At 45.4% G+C, this 18,908-nt stretch overlaps 1 protein-coding gene across 3 annotated transcripts in view; it reads right to left on the bottom strand.

The window, feature by feature from the left end:
* Window positions 1-4,266: 4,266 nt before the first annotated feature.
* Ino80c (INO80 complex subunit C) overlaps window positions 4,267-18,908 on the bottom strand; it is a 38,090-nt gene continuing 23,448 nt past the window's right edge. For 2 of the 3 annotated variants that reach the window (XM_075969170.1, XM_075969169.1), the window contains 4 exons: window positions 16,890-17,000; window positions 15,775-15,886; window positions 14,789-14,856; window positions 4,267-6,327 (listed from right to left, as the gene is read on the bottom strand). In XM_075969170.1, coding sequence (XP_075825285.1) covers window positions 6,196-6,327; window positions 14,789-14,856; window positions 15,775-15,886; window positions 16,890-17,000 — 423 coding nt within the window. In that variant the 3' untranslated portion in view covers window positions 4,267-6,195. The remainder of the gene's footprint in view (window positions 6,328-14,788; window positions 14,857-15,774; window positions 15,887-16,889; window positions 17,001-18,908) is intronic. The other variant, XR_012910321.1, reaches the window with a different exon arrangement.

The raw sequence follows: 18,908 nt of genomic DNA, 5'->3' as shown, positions 1-18,908 counted from the left end.
GGTTCATCGACACAAATCCATTTCCGTTAGACTCCATGACTCCTAAAGGAACAAAACGAACGTTTAAAGAAACATTACAGCTGACAAAGACATCAGACATCTCTGCTCTTGTAATTGTTGTTTTACCCAGAAATTTAAAAAGCACATATGATGTGTGAGACTCACTGGTAGGTCTGGGAATGCCAGTGAAAAGTGGGTTTAACTAACTGTATCTATCCAAACGTCCCTGCCAAGCAAGTGTATTGGTCAGGGCTCCTCAGCAAAAAGCAGGAATGATACACAGTTCTCTAAGGTACTGGGGACCTCATTCTTTTTCTTCTTCTTGGAGGCCTTCAAAAGATCTAAGACACATCTCAAAAGTACCCCGTCAGAGTTTCTCAATCTATGGGTCTCAACCTCTGTGGGTTGTCATGCTCAAATATCAGATATCCCGCATATCAGATATTTACATAATTCATAACACTAGAAAAATACAGTTATGAAGTGGCAGTGAAAGTAATTTTATGGTCAGGGGGTCACCACAACGTGAGGAAGTCGCAGCGTTAGGAAGGTCGAGAACCACTGCTCTAGACACATTTGACTCAGTTCCTGGGGGCCATCACTGCAGTGCGGGATCACACACTGAGGATAACGTGGGTGTGCTTACCCAGACAAAGTCCCTGTCTCCCCCTTACCCTCTTCAGGTAGTTCCATGCCAATCTTCTTCAGGGGAAGCAGAGACTGAGGTGCCCTGTGCGCAGACAGAGAGGCCTGGCTGGTGACCCTCCCTGCTCCTGGGAGCTGGGCTGTTTCACCCTTGAACTTCAGGCTCCCTGGGTGTGAGGGGAGCACTCTGCACTGCTGGGAGCATGCGACACACTTGACAACAGATACTTCGAGCTCTCCTAGGAGTGGCCACTGCCCTTCAGCAATGGCTGAAGCTCACTGACTCGGGGACAGAAGGGGCCCGTGTCCTGATGGAGGAGGTGGGCTTATGCAGTGAAGCAGTAGGAGGGAGTGGGTCCCACACCAAGTATGTGAGCCCAAGTTCGGGGGGTGGGGGGGGGGGTGGGAAACATCAGCAGTCTTTTAACCTTGAGTTAAAGCAAATTTCTCTCTCTTCCCAAATATTTAAGCTCACCTTCTTCGCCAACCTCGCCCCCAAACAATTCACGTATGACCTCCCAGACAGGAACCATTGACAGGAATCATTTCAATAGTTTCTTACTTTTTTTAGACTATAAAATGGTGTCCGTGCTGATCTGTCTCCTGCCGCTATGTCAGAACACCACACACTGGGTAAACTGACAATAGCAGAAGCTCATTGTGCTCCCGGTTCTGAGGCTACAGGGGGAAGAACACGGTGTCAGCACATGAGAAGCCTGGTGCGGCACTGCGCCTGGCCTGGCGGAAGGGAAGTGGTCAGCGATGGAGTCCTGCGGAGTCAGCACACACCCTCCCTCCCTCTTCTTCCCAGAGGCCTGAGCAGGCTCAACCACGTTTCCTGTGTGAATGGCCCAATATCTGAGACTGCTTCCTTCACTGAAGGACAAATGAGCACTCAGCGCACAAATAATCAGGCTACAGTTTCTCTACAAAGCCTACCACACTGGAGTAAGAAGTGCGGGCAACTGTACACTTTGTACGCAGTAATCTGTGCTCTTTGGATAGATTCTTTCTTTGAAAAGACCAAAAGCTCTCTTCTTTATCTCCAGCTTCCAGTTTCCTCCCCAGTTGTTATGAGGGGAGATGTCACTCACCAAGGTCTCAACTGGATTGCTGCAGAAGCCCTCCGGTGTTCCACACCGCATAACCCTAGGCCAGGCTGTCCCACATGCGTGATGGAGCGAGCCAAGACGTCAAGTCACCAGGCTGGTGGATGTGACTCATCTTCTGACCCCTGTGGGGGGAGAGCTGTGTTCAGTGCCCACTGTGCACCTGTCAGCAGCCAGCATCCTGTAGGCCAGGAAAACATCGGCTCTTCCAGGAAGGGCTTTGTCTGCAGCTGGAACGGAGGCCACTGAGTCATGGAAGAAACCCAGGTGGATCCAGGAGTTCTGTGTTTACAGCAGAAGAGTTCCCTGTCTCCACCCTGCCCAGTCACCAACACAAGCGGACAACTAGCCCTCATTTTTGTTTGCCTTTAAACGTTTATGGCCTGTTATCCATGGGGAATTGACAATGGCAGGGTACACAAGGAATATGAAAGGAGGCATAAAGGACTAAGGGTGGTTAGGAGGCTCAGCAAACACTTTTGCTGGGCTCCTTGTTCTTGCCTTTGCAGGAGCTTGTCCATCAGGGTCTCTGCTCACTACCCACCATGCCTCACTCCCTCCTGGTCTCCGTTACAGATCATGTTTATTTCCTCCTTTCCTCCGGTAGCCCAGGCTAGCTTCAAGCTCATGACGTAGTTGAGGCTGACTTTTGAACTTCTGAGTTCCTGCCTCTACCTCCAGAGCACTGGAATTAGAGGTGTGTGCACAGGGGTGGTTTTCAGTAGCGCTGGGGATGGACGCCAGGCTTTGAGCATGCGAGGCAAAGCGCTCGGCCACTCCAGCGACATCCTTAACCCCATCTCATTATTGATTTAGCTGCTCAGCTACTCCTTCTTTTGACCCATGACAAAGAACTGGCTTATAAAACACACAGAATGAAAGGCAGAGCGAGTGTCTAGGATAAGCAGCAGGAGAACCGGCAGACCCGAGGCCGGCTGGTGAAGCTGCCACAGCATGTCCAGTTGCCACCCGTGGGTTACAAGTTTCCATCCGAGAGGAATGAGAAAAACAATCAAGGAGAAGGTCCAGGTCGGCAAAGACCCGCCTTTCTAATACACAGACTGAGGGAGGCAGAAGATCCCATTCAGACCCTCAGGGGCTGAAGGTCACCTTCTGAGTTTGACTCTAATCCTGTTTGAGTCTATCAAGAAGGGCATTTTATGAGGGATTAATAACTTAAGACTGAACTAGAAACCAGACTAGACCACAGGGTTGGTCAGTTGTAGAAGTGGAACAAAATGTAACTCGAGCTCAGGTCTGAGTGCTCTGCCAAAGAGCTCACCTGTGGGACAGCAGGAGCTCCTGGGATGTTTCTGCAGCAGACACAAGCGGTGTCTGTGCTGGTGAGTTTTATATCAACTTGACACAATCTACAGTTATCTGAAAGGAGGAACCTCAACTGAGGAAATAAAACCTCTGAAGATCAGGCTGTGGGCAAGCACATGGGGCATTTTCTTCATTAGGGATTGATCAGGGAGGGCCCAGCCCATTGTGGTGGTCCCGGTTCTATAAAAACGCAGGCTGAGCAAGCCATGGGGAGCAAGCCAGCAAACAGCACTGCTCTGTGGCCAGGGCATCAGCGCTTGTCTCCAGGCGATGGAAGTGTAAGCTGACAGGCACGCTTCCCACCCCCAGTGGCTTACTTCATCACAGCACCATGGACCCTAAGACAGCGTCTCCTCCCCTCCTTCCTCAGTGAGGCACAGCCCAGCTGAAGTTCAGGGACAGCAGTTCCCCTCACCCCAACAGCTCGCTTGTGCTCAGTGCTTTGACGATTGAACTTCCTCCTGTGTGTTTGCAGGATGCACACTGGCAAGTGTGGCCTGGGGTTTTGCAGCGTGGAATATTACAAGGGCTTTTTGCAGTAGGCCAGCCCAGCCTCGGTGGACTGTTATCAGTCGTGACAACAAATGGGAGGAAACTGCTAGCCAGAGATAAAGATGAGTTTGTGGCCTTTCTAAAGAAAAGGCCCCTTCAGGGACAATGCCAGACATTGAATACGATGTTCTGCATGCATCCGTTTGACTGTTTCTGCCATACTCCTCGCTCAGCTCTCTGGGAAGTTCTGTAGACAGAACAGATGGATCTGTGCTGACAGATTCCAGACCTCATGTGCAGCTACTGTCATGAGTACGATTGACAGTGTTTCCTCAAGCCACAGAAGCCATCCCGATGCACCCCAAACCCTGTCTCCTACGATTTACTATACCCAAGAAGCTGCCAGTATCCCCGCTCCCACAAAAAGCTTATGCACTGAAAGCTTGGTCCCCAAACTGCGGCTCACTTGAGAGGTGACTTGATCGTGAATGTTCCAACTTTTTTCAGGTCTTTGACACAGCAACAGAAAGCTGACCCACACAGTTCTCTGACTCCAAGACAGCAAAGGTGACCTCGATTCGGACCACTGACAGGACAATGTCACTGCCTTGTGGTTCTTTCTCCCTAATCTCCTCTTTGTTTGAGAAGCTTCAGAAAGTGGGTACTTTCCCTATTCAACTGTTGGTAATAAAAATACCACATCCTTGTTAAGTTTATTATGGAGAAATTAGAACACACACAGAGTAGAACGGTGTAATGAACTTCCGTGTACTTAGCACACAATAGGTGACTCACGGCCAATCTTGTCTCAACACTACTTCCATCTATTTCCTCTCTCCCACGTCATCCTGAAACAAATCACAGATACCACACTGCTCTGTCCATTAATGTGTTAGCCTGTCTCTAAAATACGAACCTGTTCCTTTAACACTGTGACACCAGCATCCCGATTAAAAGTGAACGTAAGTATCCCCACACATCTTCTCGGGAGTATTCCAGGCTTTTCGTTTGAGCCAGGATCCAAATAAGGCCCACACATCCTTTCAGATGAGGACATTATTGGAAATAACATTGTTTCATGCAAGAAGACATCTGTGACCTCTCCATAGGCACCTGTGTGTTGGATGACAGGAGGCCTCCTCCTAAGAGGTGCCAGCTCAGAACAGTGGTACCTGCTGGGAAATAATGTGGCCTCTGTTAGGTCTCATCCGCTACAGATCACACTTGAAGGCTGGGTGGACACACACTTCCCCTCGGGAGACAGGGTGCAGTTACCCAAATGTGGGTGGCCCAGTTTTAGGAGATTGTTGAGCTGTGCCACAGTGGCAGAGTCCCTCTGGAGGACATGGGTCACTACAGGCAGACCTTGAGGGGTTCCAGTCCAGCCTCTTTTGTCTGTTCTCTGCTTTATGGCCGTGGCTGCGGTGTGGCCAGCTGCCTCATGCCTGCCCCACAGCCGTGGACACGCATCCTCCATGCCAGACATGTGGTCACTGCAGGAAAAGTAACGACCGTGGCATGGTTCTCCTCTCCCCGCTCTAGCAGAGTCTCTGACATCTGGCCACTCTAAGGTGTACCTCTTGGCTCCTCTTCTACAGTGGAGACACGCAGCATGTATTAGCAGGACTCACGTCAGAGCAGTGTGGATATCAGTGCGGTCTTGAGAAGAAAACACAAATTTTAAAAAATATTTATATTATTTTTATAATTACGAGAGTTTGTCTGCATACACACGCACTCAGTGTCCTTGGAGGTGAGAAGAAGGGTTGGATGCCCTGGAACTGGAGTTAGAGATAGTTGGGAGTCACCATGTGAGCACTAAGAACCAAACGTGTGTCTCCTACAAAAGCAACAGGTGATCTTAACTGCTGGGCCTCCAAAATCTGTCTCTTCGACTGCTTTTCCTTTTTTTTTTTTTTTTTTTTTTTTATTTATTTATTAAGTATACAGTGGTCTGCCTGCATATGTCCCTGCAGGCCAGAAGAGGGCACCAGATCTCATTACAGATGGTTGTGAGCCACCATGTGGTTGCTGGGAATTGAACTCAGGACCTTTGGAAGTGCAGCCAGTGCTCTTAATCACAGAGGCATCTCTCCAGCCCCCTGCTTTTCCTTTTAAGGCTGGATTTATCCTTTGGGCTTTAGCAGAGACAAATCACCAGCAGGCATGCCATGATGGATAAAGTCTTCTAAAGTTTCCAACTCCTGCCAGCACAGCAGAAAACAGAAGTTTCTGATCCGGGGAAGGGCTGACATGCTGGCCAAGGTCCAGGACGATCTAGACCTGTGTTTTCATTGCACATTCATTGAAAATGTTTGACAAGGGTTTACAACTCGCAAACCAAATCCGGGACTTGCCTGAGTTAATTTAAATGCATAATTTTACTATATTTTCTTATCAAACAATTTTTACTTGCAACAACTGAAGTATGACTTAAAAGAGGTACATCACACTTGGAGGGAAAAAGTCAGAAAGACCCTCATGGTAAAGCCAGACAATCTTTGCGCGACACAGAGCTGGCACTCTTGGATTGACAGCAGAACACATCTGTTTCCCTGAAACAAAACCACAAGGGCAGAGTCTGTTTTCAAGGTCATTTCCACTTCATCTCCACTTCCCAGGCTCAGGGAACGATGCTCGTGGCCTTCCTCAGGGCCAGGTAGCCTGTGACGACATCAGACGGTAGCCTGCGAATGTAGGAAAACTCTTCGATGGTGCTGAACCGCAGCTTGCTCTGAGGGTCTGTGTAGTTGGCCTGGGAGAGAAACAGGCAAGGGAAGGACAGAAAGTTGTTAGTGGAGATATTTTAAGCACAACTTTTATCTTTTATTACTTTAGTCAAAGTAAAATACATCTTCGTTATGTTTCACTGTCACCAAGAACAATAATTGTGCTAGGCAGTGGTGGCGCACACCTTTAAACCCTGGCAGGAAGATCTATGAGTTCAAGGCCAGCCTGGTCTACAAAGTGTGAGTTCTAGGACAGGCTCCAAAGCTACAGAGAAAACCTGTCTCAAAAAACTGAAGAAAACAAAACAAAACAAAAACAAAACCACTAAATTGCTCACTTTGGCAGACTCATTCATCTTTCCAGACTTGAAGAGCACTCCAGGGACAGTCTGGAGGAAGAGGAACGGCCCCACCAGATCCTGGGACACTTCTTATTGGTATCTCAAGGACTGCAAACTGCAGATCCAAAACTCGTTTCATGATGGTCACATATCCCGGCCTTCTGACTCCCACCTCTGCAGAGACTCAGAACTCATCAAAGTGCTGAGAATGAGGGACTGTTGAGTGCTCGGCCGACCCTAAGCGAACATCTCTCCCTTCTGAGGCTCAAGGACAGGAGCAGAGAGACATGGAAGGGCCAGAGGATGGGAGGAATGCTGTCCGATGCTGTCTCCCGTGAATTACGTTTCCTTTGATGACAGCAACACAGGGAAAGGCCCGATTTGAGAAGCAGTAACAAAGCTGTTTCAGAGCTCGTGGCTGTGCAGTAATTGGGTGAGCTCTCTGGCAGGGCAAGCCATCTTCGTGTTCTCAGAGGGTGCAGGACATGAACTTGGATTAGATAACCTAACTCCACACATAAAGCTACGGTCAGCCTCACTGGGGCTTTATGTGTGGCAGCCTCACTCCTACCACTACACCATGCTGAGTTGGCCACCTGAGTTCACACCTCATGCCAAGAAAGCTGCCACATAAACAATTAAGAACACAGAGACCTTGTGGCACAGACAAAATGGTCACAGACAAAAGCTGGAACAGCCTGGAGCCAGGAGTCAACACACAGTGTTCTGAACAGAAAGGAGTAAGCCAAACTATATCCCTGAGCCAGATGAATAAAGAATATCCCACCCTCCTCTGGATTCTGTCCCTTGAGACTGGAAGAAAAAGCAGGCTCCCTGCCCATGGGACTCAGCAAACTGCTTCTGCCTTGCCCTGGCTTTAGGATGACAGGCAGTGTTCACAACCCCCAGCAGCCTCTAGAGTCATGGCATTCATCACAGCTTTGTAAAACGCAGGTGTAACACACCTATGCCTTCCTCCTGTGCCCAGGCAAGCTGAATTACTGTCATCTAAAGAATAAAACTAAAGCTTTCCACAGAGAGAAAGAAGCCTTCACCAGCATCTTCTACCTCAGAGTCTTTGGCTTCCCTGAAAAAGCCACTGTTGGTGGAGATCCTTCCAGGCTTTCAAAATCTATGTCTTACTAGACAAACCAAGCAGAGAAATTACCCAGTGTGTGTGTGTGTGTGTGTCTGTGTGTGTGTGTGTGTGTGTGTCTGTGTGTGTATGTGTGTGTGTCTGTCTGTGTGTGTGTGTGTGTATGTGTGTGTCTTTACCATACAATCCACACTGCTGGCATTTTCTAGTCAAGAATGGACCCTGGAACTGTTCCACATCGATCCAGCTCACAGAAAACAGCAGCACATCTCAACAAAAGACCATCATGGGACCCCAACACTTTGCTAATAGTCGTTCAGAAACATTTCTGCCTGAGTTTTTTGTGCATCCCATTTCTCTGGGGAGCTGCATGGAAGGCAAACTGCCAAGTCATAGGTTTCTTTCTTTGTTTGTTTTCTTTAAGAAAATGTGCCAAGTTGTCATTCAAGGGAGCTGCATCAATGCCCTTCCTACTCCCAAAGAGCAGTGTACGAACACACAATCTCTTCATCCAGGCTGAAATATACAATCAAACATTCTCAGTCCTTCCATCTGATAGTGTTTTCCTAGCTACCGGTGAGGTGAACTCCTGATCACCCATATTTCCTCTGCCACTGCCTAGCCTAGCTCTTCCCCACTCCTTTTAAAGAACTGTCAGTGGTTTGGGAGTAGAGTTCTTCATACGTTCTTAACGCCTTAATTCTTATAGTCAGAGCTTAGGTAACAAATATATAGCAAGACCTCTGCTGACGACACAACGGCCTGGAATAATGGTCTTCAAAATGGCGCTTATGCCTCTTCACAGGTGAGAACCACTGTACCAGCTGATGGTTGCTTGTCAGGGTCGAGGAAAAAGCGGATATACCAAGGAGCCAGCCTCTGAGTCTGTACATAAACCATGACTTCCAGCTGCTCAAAATGACATAGGGTAAGATCCCCATTTCAGAATAGAACAGTAATGGGGGCCACACCAGGTTTCCTGCCTCAGATGACCACTGAAATGAGCACAGCACACATTCAACAGAAAAGAGGGTTCAGAGACCAATGGCCGAGGAAACAGAAATCATGGGAGACTCAGGAAGTAGTTCTAGTGAAAAGCTGTGGGATCAGATTGCTAGATGGACATACATAACCTAGTGAAGAAGGCTAGGAATAGAATAAACAAAGAAAAAATTCTTTAAAAATTTTGTTTCTCTAAAAGATAACTAAAACAAGAACTAACAATCTATTTTGTGCTATCTTAAGCAGCAAATATGACAACATAGAACAAGAATGCGCTGGAAAGAGATTAGTACATGAGCCTCACACTCCAGAAAAAGCAGTGTAGTGCTGAAAACAAACTCTGTGGCAAGATGAACATTAGATCTAGGAGGGCAACCACTCAGCTTCTTTTAAAGGGGGCATAAATAAGAATTAAAATGCCCAGTTGGCCTCACTCCCTCATGGGGAAAGCACGTGGCACAGTTCCATAGCAGAGCGCTCTGTAAAGAACCTGACCCGCAACCAGCTGTGGTGGCACAGGCCTCTAGTCCCAGCGCTTCCACAGCCGGGGCAGAGGATCACGTGAACTCAGGAGCTCACGACAAGCTAGAGAAGTCCAGCAGACTACCTATCTCAAAACACACACACACACACAAACCTCTGACAAAGCTGCCAAAAACAAGGAAAATTTGAGAAAGTGGCACAGTTAGGAGTGGCCTAAAGAGTTATGACAACTAAAGTCTATGGTGTCCTTGACAAGACCGGACACCGGGCTTGGGCAGAATCTAAAAATATTTGCCTTTCTTTCTTCATCTCCCACCTCTTCCCAGCCTGCCTTTCTCTCTCATGCTCCTTCTCAGCTGGTGGTACTGAGGATCAAACCATCCTTTGCACATGAGGCAAAGCTAATCACTAGGCTACACCTGGCCCCAAACTAAGAAAATTAATAAACTGTGGTAACAATGCATCTCTAGTGGTTCACTAATCGTAAAAACTCACCGCAGGTGTTAATAATGGAATGAGCTGAATTGGGAGCGTAAGAACTCCCCCTGGACAAGCCTCTCAGTCTTACCGTAAACTAAACTGTTCCAAAGTGTTTAAAAGTGCCCAATTAGACCAACACATGACCAAAACAAGGGATAAAGGCATGCAGATGGATCAAAGAAAACAGGTGGATTAAGTTCACTCATATTGTGGAATATTTGTTTATGCAAAGATGTGTTGCATTTAATTATGTAAAGATGTGTTGCCGTTTTACCTTGCCTGCCTAAGGCACCTGATTAGTCTCATAAAAAGTTGAATAGTCAGTATCAAGGGAGGAGGTATAGGCAAGACTTCTGGGCAGAGAGACTAAGTAAGAGGAGGAATTTAGGCTCAGAAAGAAAGGAAGAAAGAAAAGGATACAACAGGGGCCAGCTAGACAGACATGGAGGAAGCAGGAAAGTAGGACACAGAGTGAAGAAAGTAAAAGGCCCCGAGGTAAAACATAGATGAAGAGAAATAGGTCAGATTAAGTGAAAAGAGCTAGTGGGGCAAGCCTAAGCTAAGGCCAACCATTCATAATTAATAATAATTCTCCATGTCTTTATTTGGGAGATGGTTGACGATGCAAAGAAAATTCCAACTACATACAGCACCCAATGTGAGGCCCAAATTTACACACAGAGTCTGAGGAAGCTGACAAAAATATACCTCCCTTAAGAGGCGCTGTTGTGCAGCAGAGCACTTGAACAACCAGTACGCTAAGTAGAAACAGCTTAGTTAAGTAAAAATGCCTGCCCTGGTGCGCACCTAATTCCTAGAGCTGGGGCAGTTAAATGCAGCTCTTGGCTTAAGGCTTGGCTCTCATGGACCTGAGGACGGGTGTAGCCAGCCACTAGAGCCGCACAGTTGAGGACCTGGCTGCCACTTAGCAGTTTAAGGTTTTGCTCACATGGTCAGAGAACACTATGAGTGAACAGTAAAACAGGTCCAGACTGGAAAAACTTTAAACAGGTTACAGTGTAAGTAGGTGCTTAAGAAAGAAAAAAAAAATGGGTAAAGACAGTCATGGGAAAAAATAGCTTAAAATAATTAAGTAAAATCTTTAAAGAAGGAGTAAAGTAATATAAAAAGAATAAGCCATGTAAGGATGGGATATACAGAGGGAATCTGGATCCTGAATGGTGCTTTGTTGACTTTGAAGTTTTTAAATGCTGATGAGTGAATGGCAGCTGCTGAGAGACATGGGATTGTAAAAGGAACTGCTGAATTAAACCAGCCTAGATACTTTAGAGATATATTAACTTTAAAGTGGAATTCAGAAAGTGTATTGTGTTGGGGGAAAGGTTATGCTTTTGTTTCTACAGGAAACATTAATAGAGACCAGATTTGATTGGGGAAGACTCCCTGAAAATCTTGGCTACAAGACATAAAGAATTAAACCTAGAAAAACTACCAGACAGGTGACATATGCTGATCCCTTGACATGGGAACAACTCTGAGACAGGACAAGACATGATCTATCTTGTTGGTTACAGAGTCCTCATGAGTTATTTTTACATGCCATCCTTTCATATGACATGGACAGAGGTTTGGTTATACAGTCCAAACAATCATAAAGCTGACAGATATCTTTTACCTGATCAAACATAAAACAAACAAACAAAAATCTTTGGCTGGCTTCTGTACAATGTACAGTCCATACTTGTGTTAATACAGATATGTAGGTTATCTTTGAAAATTTGTGTGTTTTCAGAGCAAGGGGACCAGATACCAATGAAAACAGGTGGCTGAGGTGATCCAGGCTTTCAGATAGAGTTCTGCTGCAGTTTCCTCAGAGATCTGTGTTCAGAACAACTTCAAGGCTGCTAGCTGAGATGGTCCAGTCTCACAGATAAGCCTTGCACTTTCCCATGACAGAGACTGAACAACAAATATTATATCTAGTTTTCTTAGGGTTCCCTGGGGATGCCATTGCCCCCCAAACAATAGGAAGCAGTCTAGAGAATATAATGCCCACATTCTCAAGAGATGGGGTGGGTGGTTTTTGGTTATTTGGTGGGTCATGTTTGTCATCATCTAGTAGAGATATAGGAATAAAGGGTAGAAAGACAACTATTCATCTCAAATATTTTACCTTACTATGGATTTTTGTATACTGATACAAGTTTAAGGTTATTTTTGCTATACCATATATATGTTTCTACTGTTCTTTAAGGTATTGTACCTATGAAATTCATTTTAAAATGTAATATAAAGTCTAGTCCTTGAAAGTTATTATTACAAACTATTTAGGATAATTAAAAATGCAGGTTAGTAGTTAGTCACCTATAACAATCACACTTGCAGTCATGTTAGGTAAGTTTTCAAGGTTAAACATATATTTTAGATAGATAGGTGATCTTCAAATGCTTCAGATACCTAACAGAATATGACATTTAAGATGTTTAATTATCTAAGGTTTTTCATGACAATGAGACACGTCTGCTCCTGGCAGAACCAATCTGCTTCATAAAAGGATAATGGGTGTCGAAGAACCTCCATATAGAGGCACAGTTAGCCATTTGGGCAAGACACTGCCCTGGTCTTGACTGTTGACAGTATACTGTAAAACTGGATAAGCAGGACACAAAGGAAAAAAAAAAGACTGCCAAACTTTGTCTACACAACGTGGAACATTCTTTCAAAATTCCTGCTTCACAGAAAAGTCTGTCAGCTATTCTAGGTCTGTAGGCCAAAGATGGATGCCCCAATGTTGCAGAGGAAACTTGGGTGGCTATCCAGGCAGCCAGCTGTTTCTGTCACTTCTATAGTTTTGGAAGTTGTTTATTTTTCACTTCCTGTTTACTCAGGAATATTATATCCTTCCTGTGTCTCTGACAGAGTTGAAAATGAGATAGTTATAGTTTTCCTTGTTACCAAACTTAACAAAGAAGCTTACATAAGAAATGTAAAATATATAAGGCTAAGAAATATAAAAGCTTAAACTGTTTATCTAAGAAAGTATTTTGAGGTCTAGAAAGTAAATTAGGTATACAACTTTGGACTCACCAAGATAGGACAAATAATGGAGCATTTTCTCTGAATTTGCCAAATCCAAATGGACTGGATATTGTAAATGTAATCCTTACTTGATAATTGTTCGTATTGTATATAATCTTATGTTGGAGCTAAAACCTTTCTTTAGTCAAAAATGCAGAAATGTTGTAGAATATTTGTTTAACTATGTAAAGATGTGTTGCATTTGTTTACTTACATAAAGATGTGTTGCTGTTTTACCTTGCCTGCCTAAGGCACCTGATTGGTCTAATAAAAAGCTGAATAGCAAATAGCAAGAGAGGAGGTATACATGGGACTCTTGGACAGGGAAAGTAAGTAGAAGTAGGAATTTAAGCTCAGGAAGAAAGGAAGAAAGAAAAGGAAATGACAGGAAGATGACAGGGGCCAGACAGACATGGAAGACCAGGAAAGTAGGATATACAGAATGAAAAAAGGTAAAAAAGCCCCACAGTAAAATGTAAGATGAATAGAAACAGGTTAAATTAAGTTAAAAGAGCTAGTGAGACAAACCTGAGCTAAGGCTGAGCAGTCATAATTAATATGATTTTCCGTGTCTTTATTTGAGAGCTGGTTGGCTGCCCAAAGAAAATTCCAACTACACACCCACAGTAATGCTCACTGAAATGTGAACCACATAAATCTATCCGGTGTCACATTGCCAGGTGGGTACAAAGCAAGACTCACTCTATAAGAAACTCCCTCTTCATACAAAGATACAAAGATACAGACAAAGGCAAAACACTCACGAGAGATAAGCCATGCAAACTTGCACAAAAAGAAAGCTGAAACAGTGTTCTAGTTCATTCTGCACTGCTCTCTTTAAAAAGAAAGTGAATGCTTTATGAAGAAACGTGGCTTACAGTGCTGGAGTGAGAGCTCAGAGGTCAGAGCACCTGCATGCATTTCAACATGGTGTGAAGAGAACAGGCCAAGCAAAGACAGAGAAAGGAAGAGGCTCTTTTCATGACAGCACTCTCTTGCAGAAACTAGTCCATCCTATGGGAGCTGACCTGAAGCGATCCATTTCTAAGAAGCATCATTATTTCATCAGGCCCACCTCTCAACAGCTCAACACCACAGTGGGAGCCAAGTTCACAGCAAACGAGCCTTCAGGAGAACAAACACCCTAACCCAAGCACATAGCTCTATGAATTCAGACAGAAGCAGACCTCAGAAAGAGTTGAGAGAGGAGATTATGCAATGATGGAAGAAGCACACTTCCTGGTATAATGTATAGAATTAATCTGGCCAGTTTGTGACAGATGGTGCAGCTATCCTCGTTAAACTGCAAAGCATTGAAATGATATACAGGTAAATTTTAGAAGTAGCACGCTTCATCATTTCTATAATTTGCAGAAAAATCTCACTTTTCAAATTTCCAAGAGATGAAGAAGGATGAAGGTGAGCTGAAATCTCCTTACAGGTTCTGCACCCACTCTTTGTTCGGCAAGAGTGGAAGCGGGAGCTCAGTGCACCCCACCCCCATCAACAACGCTTGCCTCAGTGCAGCTCTGATGCAGCAGCATGGGAGGGGTCAAGGTGGTGGGCTAGGAAGGAGGACAGAGGACCAGATCCAGAGGACCACACGGAGAGGGGGGCTCCGGCTCTTTTAGACATGTGGGTTACATATACCACCTCACTGGAGAAAAGGCTGAGAAACTGTGTTTGCCTGCTCTGACTTAAAGATGCATTCCTCGGTGCTAGGCACACTAGGCAGGTGCTCTACCATTGAGCTACATCGCCAGTCCAGGAGATTTTCTTTAAAGTACCACTAATTGTGTAAAATCAGTATTTTAAAACCTTAAGAGTAAAAGCAGAAATGGCTGTTCATTCATGCTGTCTCGCACAGTTAACTATCAAGGAAAAAAGAAGTGAGAATTCTGTGTCTTGCTTTCTGCAGCAATGGCCTCTCCCGACTACCCAGAGACTCAGGTCACAGCCTGCTCCAGGCAGGACCACTGGTTTAGACAGACTTAACTGTGAAATCTTACATTTAATGCTAATATAGTCAGATGTAATTATACTCACAAGAAGGCCTGAAACATCGGAATACTTCTTAGCTGGCTTAAAGGATGGAGGAGCATCAATACTAAAGTCTAAAAAGAAGAAAGAAAAGGAAAAAAAGATGACCAAATAACCTTCAAACTATCCGAATTCCTTCTCCTTTATTCTAAGGTAACGTGATAATAGTCCTGAGATTTCCTTTGTGATTACACACTTGCAGAAGCCTCCGGGGATTAACCAGGGAAACAAGGGAGGTCTCTCAAAAATAGCAGACTGTGTATGTCGCAGACTAAGTGCCGGCCTCAGCTACGGTCCTGCCCTGCCCCCAGAGACAAGCTACCCCAGTGGAACTGCCAGGTTCATCTACCCACAGGCCATGTCACAGTCTCCAGTTCAAATGGGCTTCCACTGATGAAAGGCCACACAGCCACTAACTGGATCCACACACCCAGACTCAAGCGGTCCACACCCAGATGACTAACTTGTCACCATCTGAGTCACCCATGGAAGACGCTCAGCAGGACAGGAGGTGGTGAGATCTTGGAACCTGAAGTTTCCAGTGTAGTCGAACAGAAACATCTAACGGGCTTTGCCCAGGTCTGGACATACTAAGGCAGGAGGTATTTACTCAGAGAGTAAGTGTGTGGCCTGTAAGCTGCTTGATGGAGACTCTCCCAAATCCCACATCAGGTAGGCTACGCTGCTTGTGAAACAAATGTAAGGAGGAGATGTTTAAATGAGAGATCTACTAGAAACATCATCTTTATCACAGCGGGACCTGCTTCTCCAGATTGAAATTTCAAATAATGACACTAAAAACTGAACAAACGAACTCAACACAGACACAGTGAAGGGGGGATACATGCATAATATCCCTGGATGGTGCCACCCTACAGTTCTCAGGCTAAGAACATCACCCACGATAACACAAACATGAGCAAATAACGTAGGCTTGTTGTAGGGAAGTTCCTGTCTGCATTACCAACACATGGAAGGCTCTAGATGCTCACAGTTAGGATCATTCAGTTGCCATGGCAATGCCCTTTCAGCAGCGAGGATCTGTTTGAGGTTCTTCCAGGTTCTATTCTTCTTGCCAGCTACTGCACCGCCGTGGCCAGAGTGCTCAAATGAAAAGTAGGTTAGAAGAGACGAGTCAGTTTAAGATGCGCCTGGCAAACCCGACACCATGCCCGCTAGAGCTGGCAGGCACCTCTCAGTCTGGAAGCAACTATTGGTGTCACTGAGACTTTTAAAAATACCTCACCGTATACTTTTATCTTTGTTTGGAAGAACATAGTTTTAAGCTATTCATGGTGGAGGCAGGACTGGAAGTTCAAGGCCAGCCTCAGTTACAGGATGAGTTTGAGGCCAGCCTAGGCTATAGGAGACTTTTTCTCAAAATAAATAAATAAATGAAAGAAAGAAAGAAACCAACAAATGGCTATTTCCCAGCATGTACACAGGAAAGCAAATCCCTTCCTGGGTTCAGCCTACTTGAATTCACTTATGACCTCATCCCTTTAAAATAAGTTTGCCACAAAGTTGGTTTTCGCCTTAAGATCACATCTCTAAACTCCCCTCTGAGGGTGTGTAACTTGGCCTCCTAATCACCAGTGGTCCTGAAAAACCCAAGCAGGCTTTAATCATGGTATGGCAAGCCTTCTGGAAATTTCTGTTTGTGCTATAAAGATTAAAAAATAAAATGGAAAAGAATACTAACGTATTTGCAGACTCCAGTTACAATAGATGCCAAGACTCATTAATAAAAAATAAATAAATGTTTAAAGGTATAATTTGGGTCACTAAAACTGATTATTTAATATAGCCCTCATGAATGAAAGGGATCTAAAGGAATTGGTGAGGAGTTCTCCTATTTTAGTTATCTATTTCAAACTTCTTTTAAAACTGAAGGCCAGTAAAAGCGTAGGGGAACAACCGTGGGAAAGATCACCCTCCAAGTTCTATCCTCTGGGGAATTCTGGAAAGGCCTTTCCAGCCCCATCCCATCTGTCCATCAAATGAAACTGAGGGAGAAGGGGACTCCTGACCCAACTCAGGCCCAGCTACATCGGAGCTGAGGTGCAGCTGTTCACCCCTGTATTTGTATAGCATCTTATATGCTTACCACGAAGTTGGGATCCTTAAAAGGCAGCGGTTTGGCAGCTTTTTCCACAGGCCCCGAACTAAACTCAGAGGACGCCATTTTATTCTCACTCACGGCTTCAATGCTGACACCCTTAAAACACAGGGAAAAAAAATCTTTGAAGCCATTCCAGGTGGGTTCTTCACATCTGTTTTCAACAAGACAGACATGCAAGGAGCCCAGGGCTCCAGCAGGCGCCTGCCCTGGAGGCTGGGGAACACTTCAGACACAAGCAGGAGCCCGGGTGCAGAGCCCAGGGACTGCTGTCCTGAGCCAGCTGTCTCATTAACTCTGACAACTGCTAAGGAAGTGTGGCTATCCTCATCTTACAGGAAACTGAGGCACAGGTGGACTGGTTTAAGGCTACACAGCACAGCACACACCTTTTCAATTTAATTCCATTCTATGACACCACATAGTCTTTATATCTCAATGATCTTGTCAACCGTGTCTCGAAATAGGAAAGCTAGCCTTAGAATCTGGACCTCAAGGGTCTATTTTGGTCAGAAAATCCAGGCTGGAGCTAGTCTGCATTTGGGGACAACAGGACACGGGAATTCTGAAAAAGAGGAAGCTGGAGGGACGTGGGCCAGCTGGCTGTTGCTGGAACACAGTGTCCTGCAAAGCAGTTTTAAAACAAGCCTTTACGCTAACAACACAAGAGAAAAGAGGCAGAGGTAAGAAATGCTGTCTGGCTTCTAAACCAATTTCCAAACAAACATCTTAAGAACAGAGGCATTGTCTTCACAAAGCGAGCTGCCTACGAGTCAGGTAGACTCGTTTCCAGTTCTGACACTGGTACAACCAAACCCTTCCGAGGCACCGAACACCATCGCCATTCCAGAACACTCTCTTGCCTCTTCCTGGCCAATCCCTCCCAGACCCAAGGGCAACCAACTTGCTGATTCTGCTACATCACTTCTACTTCCAGAACTTCTTCCAAAAGAAACCTGACAGTATGTGTCTTATACCTGGAGTTCTGACGCCTTCATATGGCTCAGTGGTTTGCGTCATCAATTTCTTTCTCAGCAGAGAAGAAATCACTATGTGGATGTGGTAAAACCTATCTATCCATTTGGTCTACTTTCAATGTTCAATCATAAACAAAGCTGCCATACACAAGCACCTACCTCTCTACCAGGAGTTACTTTTCGTCATGGTGTTTATCAGAAACAAAAATCAAACTAGTCCAGGCATGGTGACACACACTTTCAATCGTAGCACTCAGGAGGCAGAAGCAGGCAGATCTCTGGGAGTTTGAGACCAGCCTGGTCTACATAACAAGTCTGTTATGTAAGCTACATAGTGAGAGCCTGTCTCAAGCAAAACCTTCCCCAGAAAAAAGAAACCAAACTACAACAGCTGTCGTGCTTTCATTTCCGTTGAACATTTACCTAGGAGTGAAGACTGTGTTCCTGAGAAAGTACGTGTGTGTGTGTGTGTGTGTGTGTGTGTGTGTACCCTCTCTGTGGGATCTGGGACATGACTAGAAATGAGAAGAGAGGGTCATTCACTGTCACAACCATTCTCAGAACGCTCTCTCCTTAACCACCTTCTCAGACTCCTCTCAGGGTCTCTGCATGGTCTCTACCTGGACTCCTCTCCTCTGCCCACATCACTCCTCAGTGTCATTCTCCCATCACCCTCCATTACTCCAGTCTTCCCGGCATTATGCCAAACCTTAAGCCTTAAGAAACACACTGGAGCTGGGTGATGGTGGTGCACGCCTTCAATCCCAGTGCAAGAGGCAGAGGCAGGTGGATCTCTGTGAGTTCAAAGTCAGCCTGGCCTACAGAGCTAGTTCCAGGGCCAGGGCTATGTAGAGATCCTGTCTTGAGAAAAAAAAAAAAAAAAGGAAGGGGAGGAGGGAGGGGGGAGGAGGGAGGGAGGAAGGGGGAGAGAGAGAGAGAGAGAGAGAGAGAGAGAGAGAGAGAGAGAGAGAGAGAGAGAGAGAGAAGGAGGGAGAAGACTCACACTGAAATCTCCTTGCATGTATTTTTG

This window comes from Microtus pennsylvanicus, chromosome 4 (assembly GCF_037038515.1).
Source record: "Microtus pennsylvanicus isolate mMicPen1 chromosome 4, mMicPen1.hap1, whole genome shotgun sequence".
In the NCBI taxonomy this organism is placed as follows: domain Eukaryota; kingdom Metazoa; phylum Chordata; class Mammalia; order Rodentia; family Cricetidae; genus Microtus; species Microtus pennsylvanicus.
Note: the sequence above shows the minus strand (reverse complement) of the source record. Positions and strands in the feature narration are given on the sequence as shown.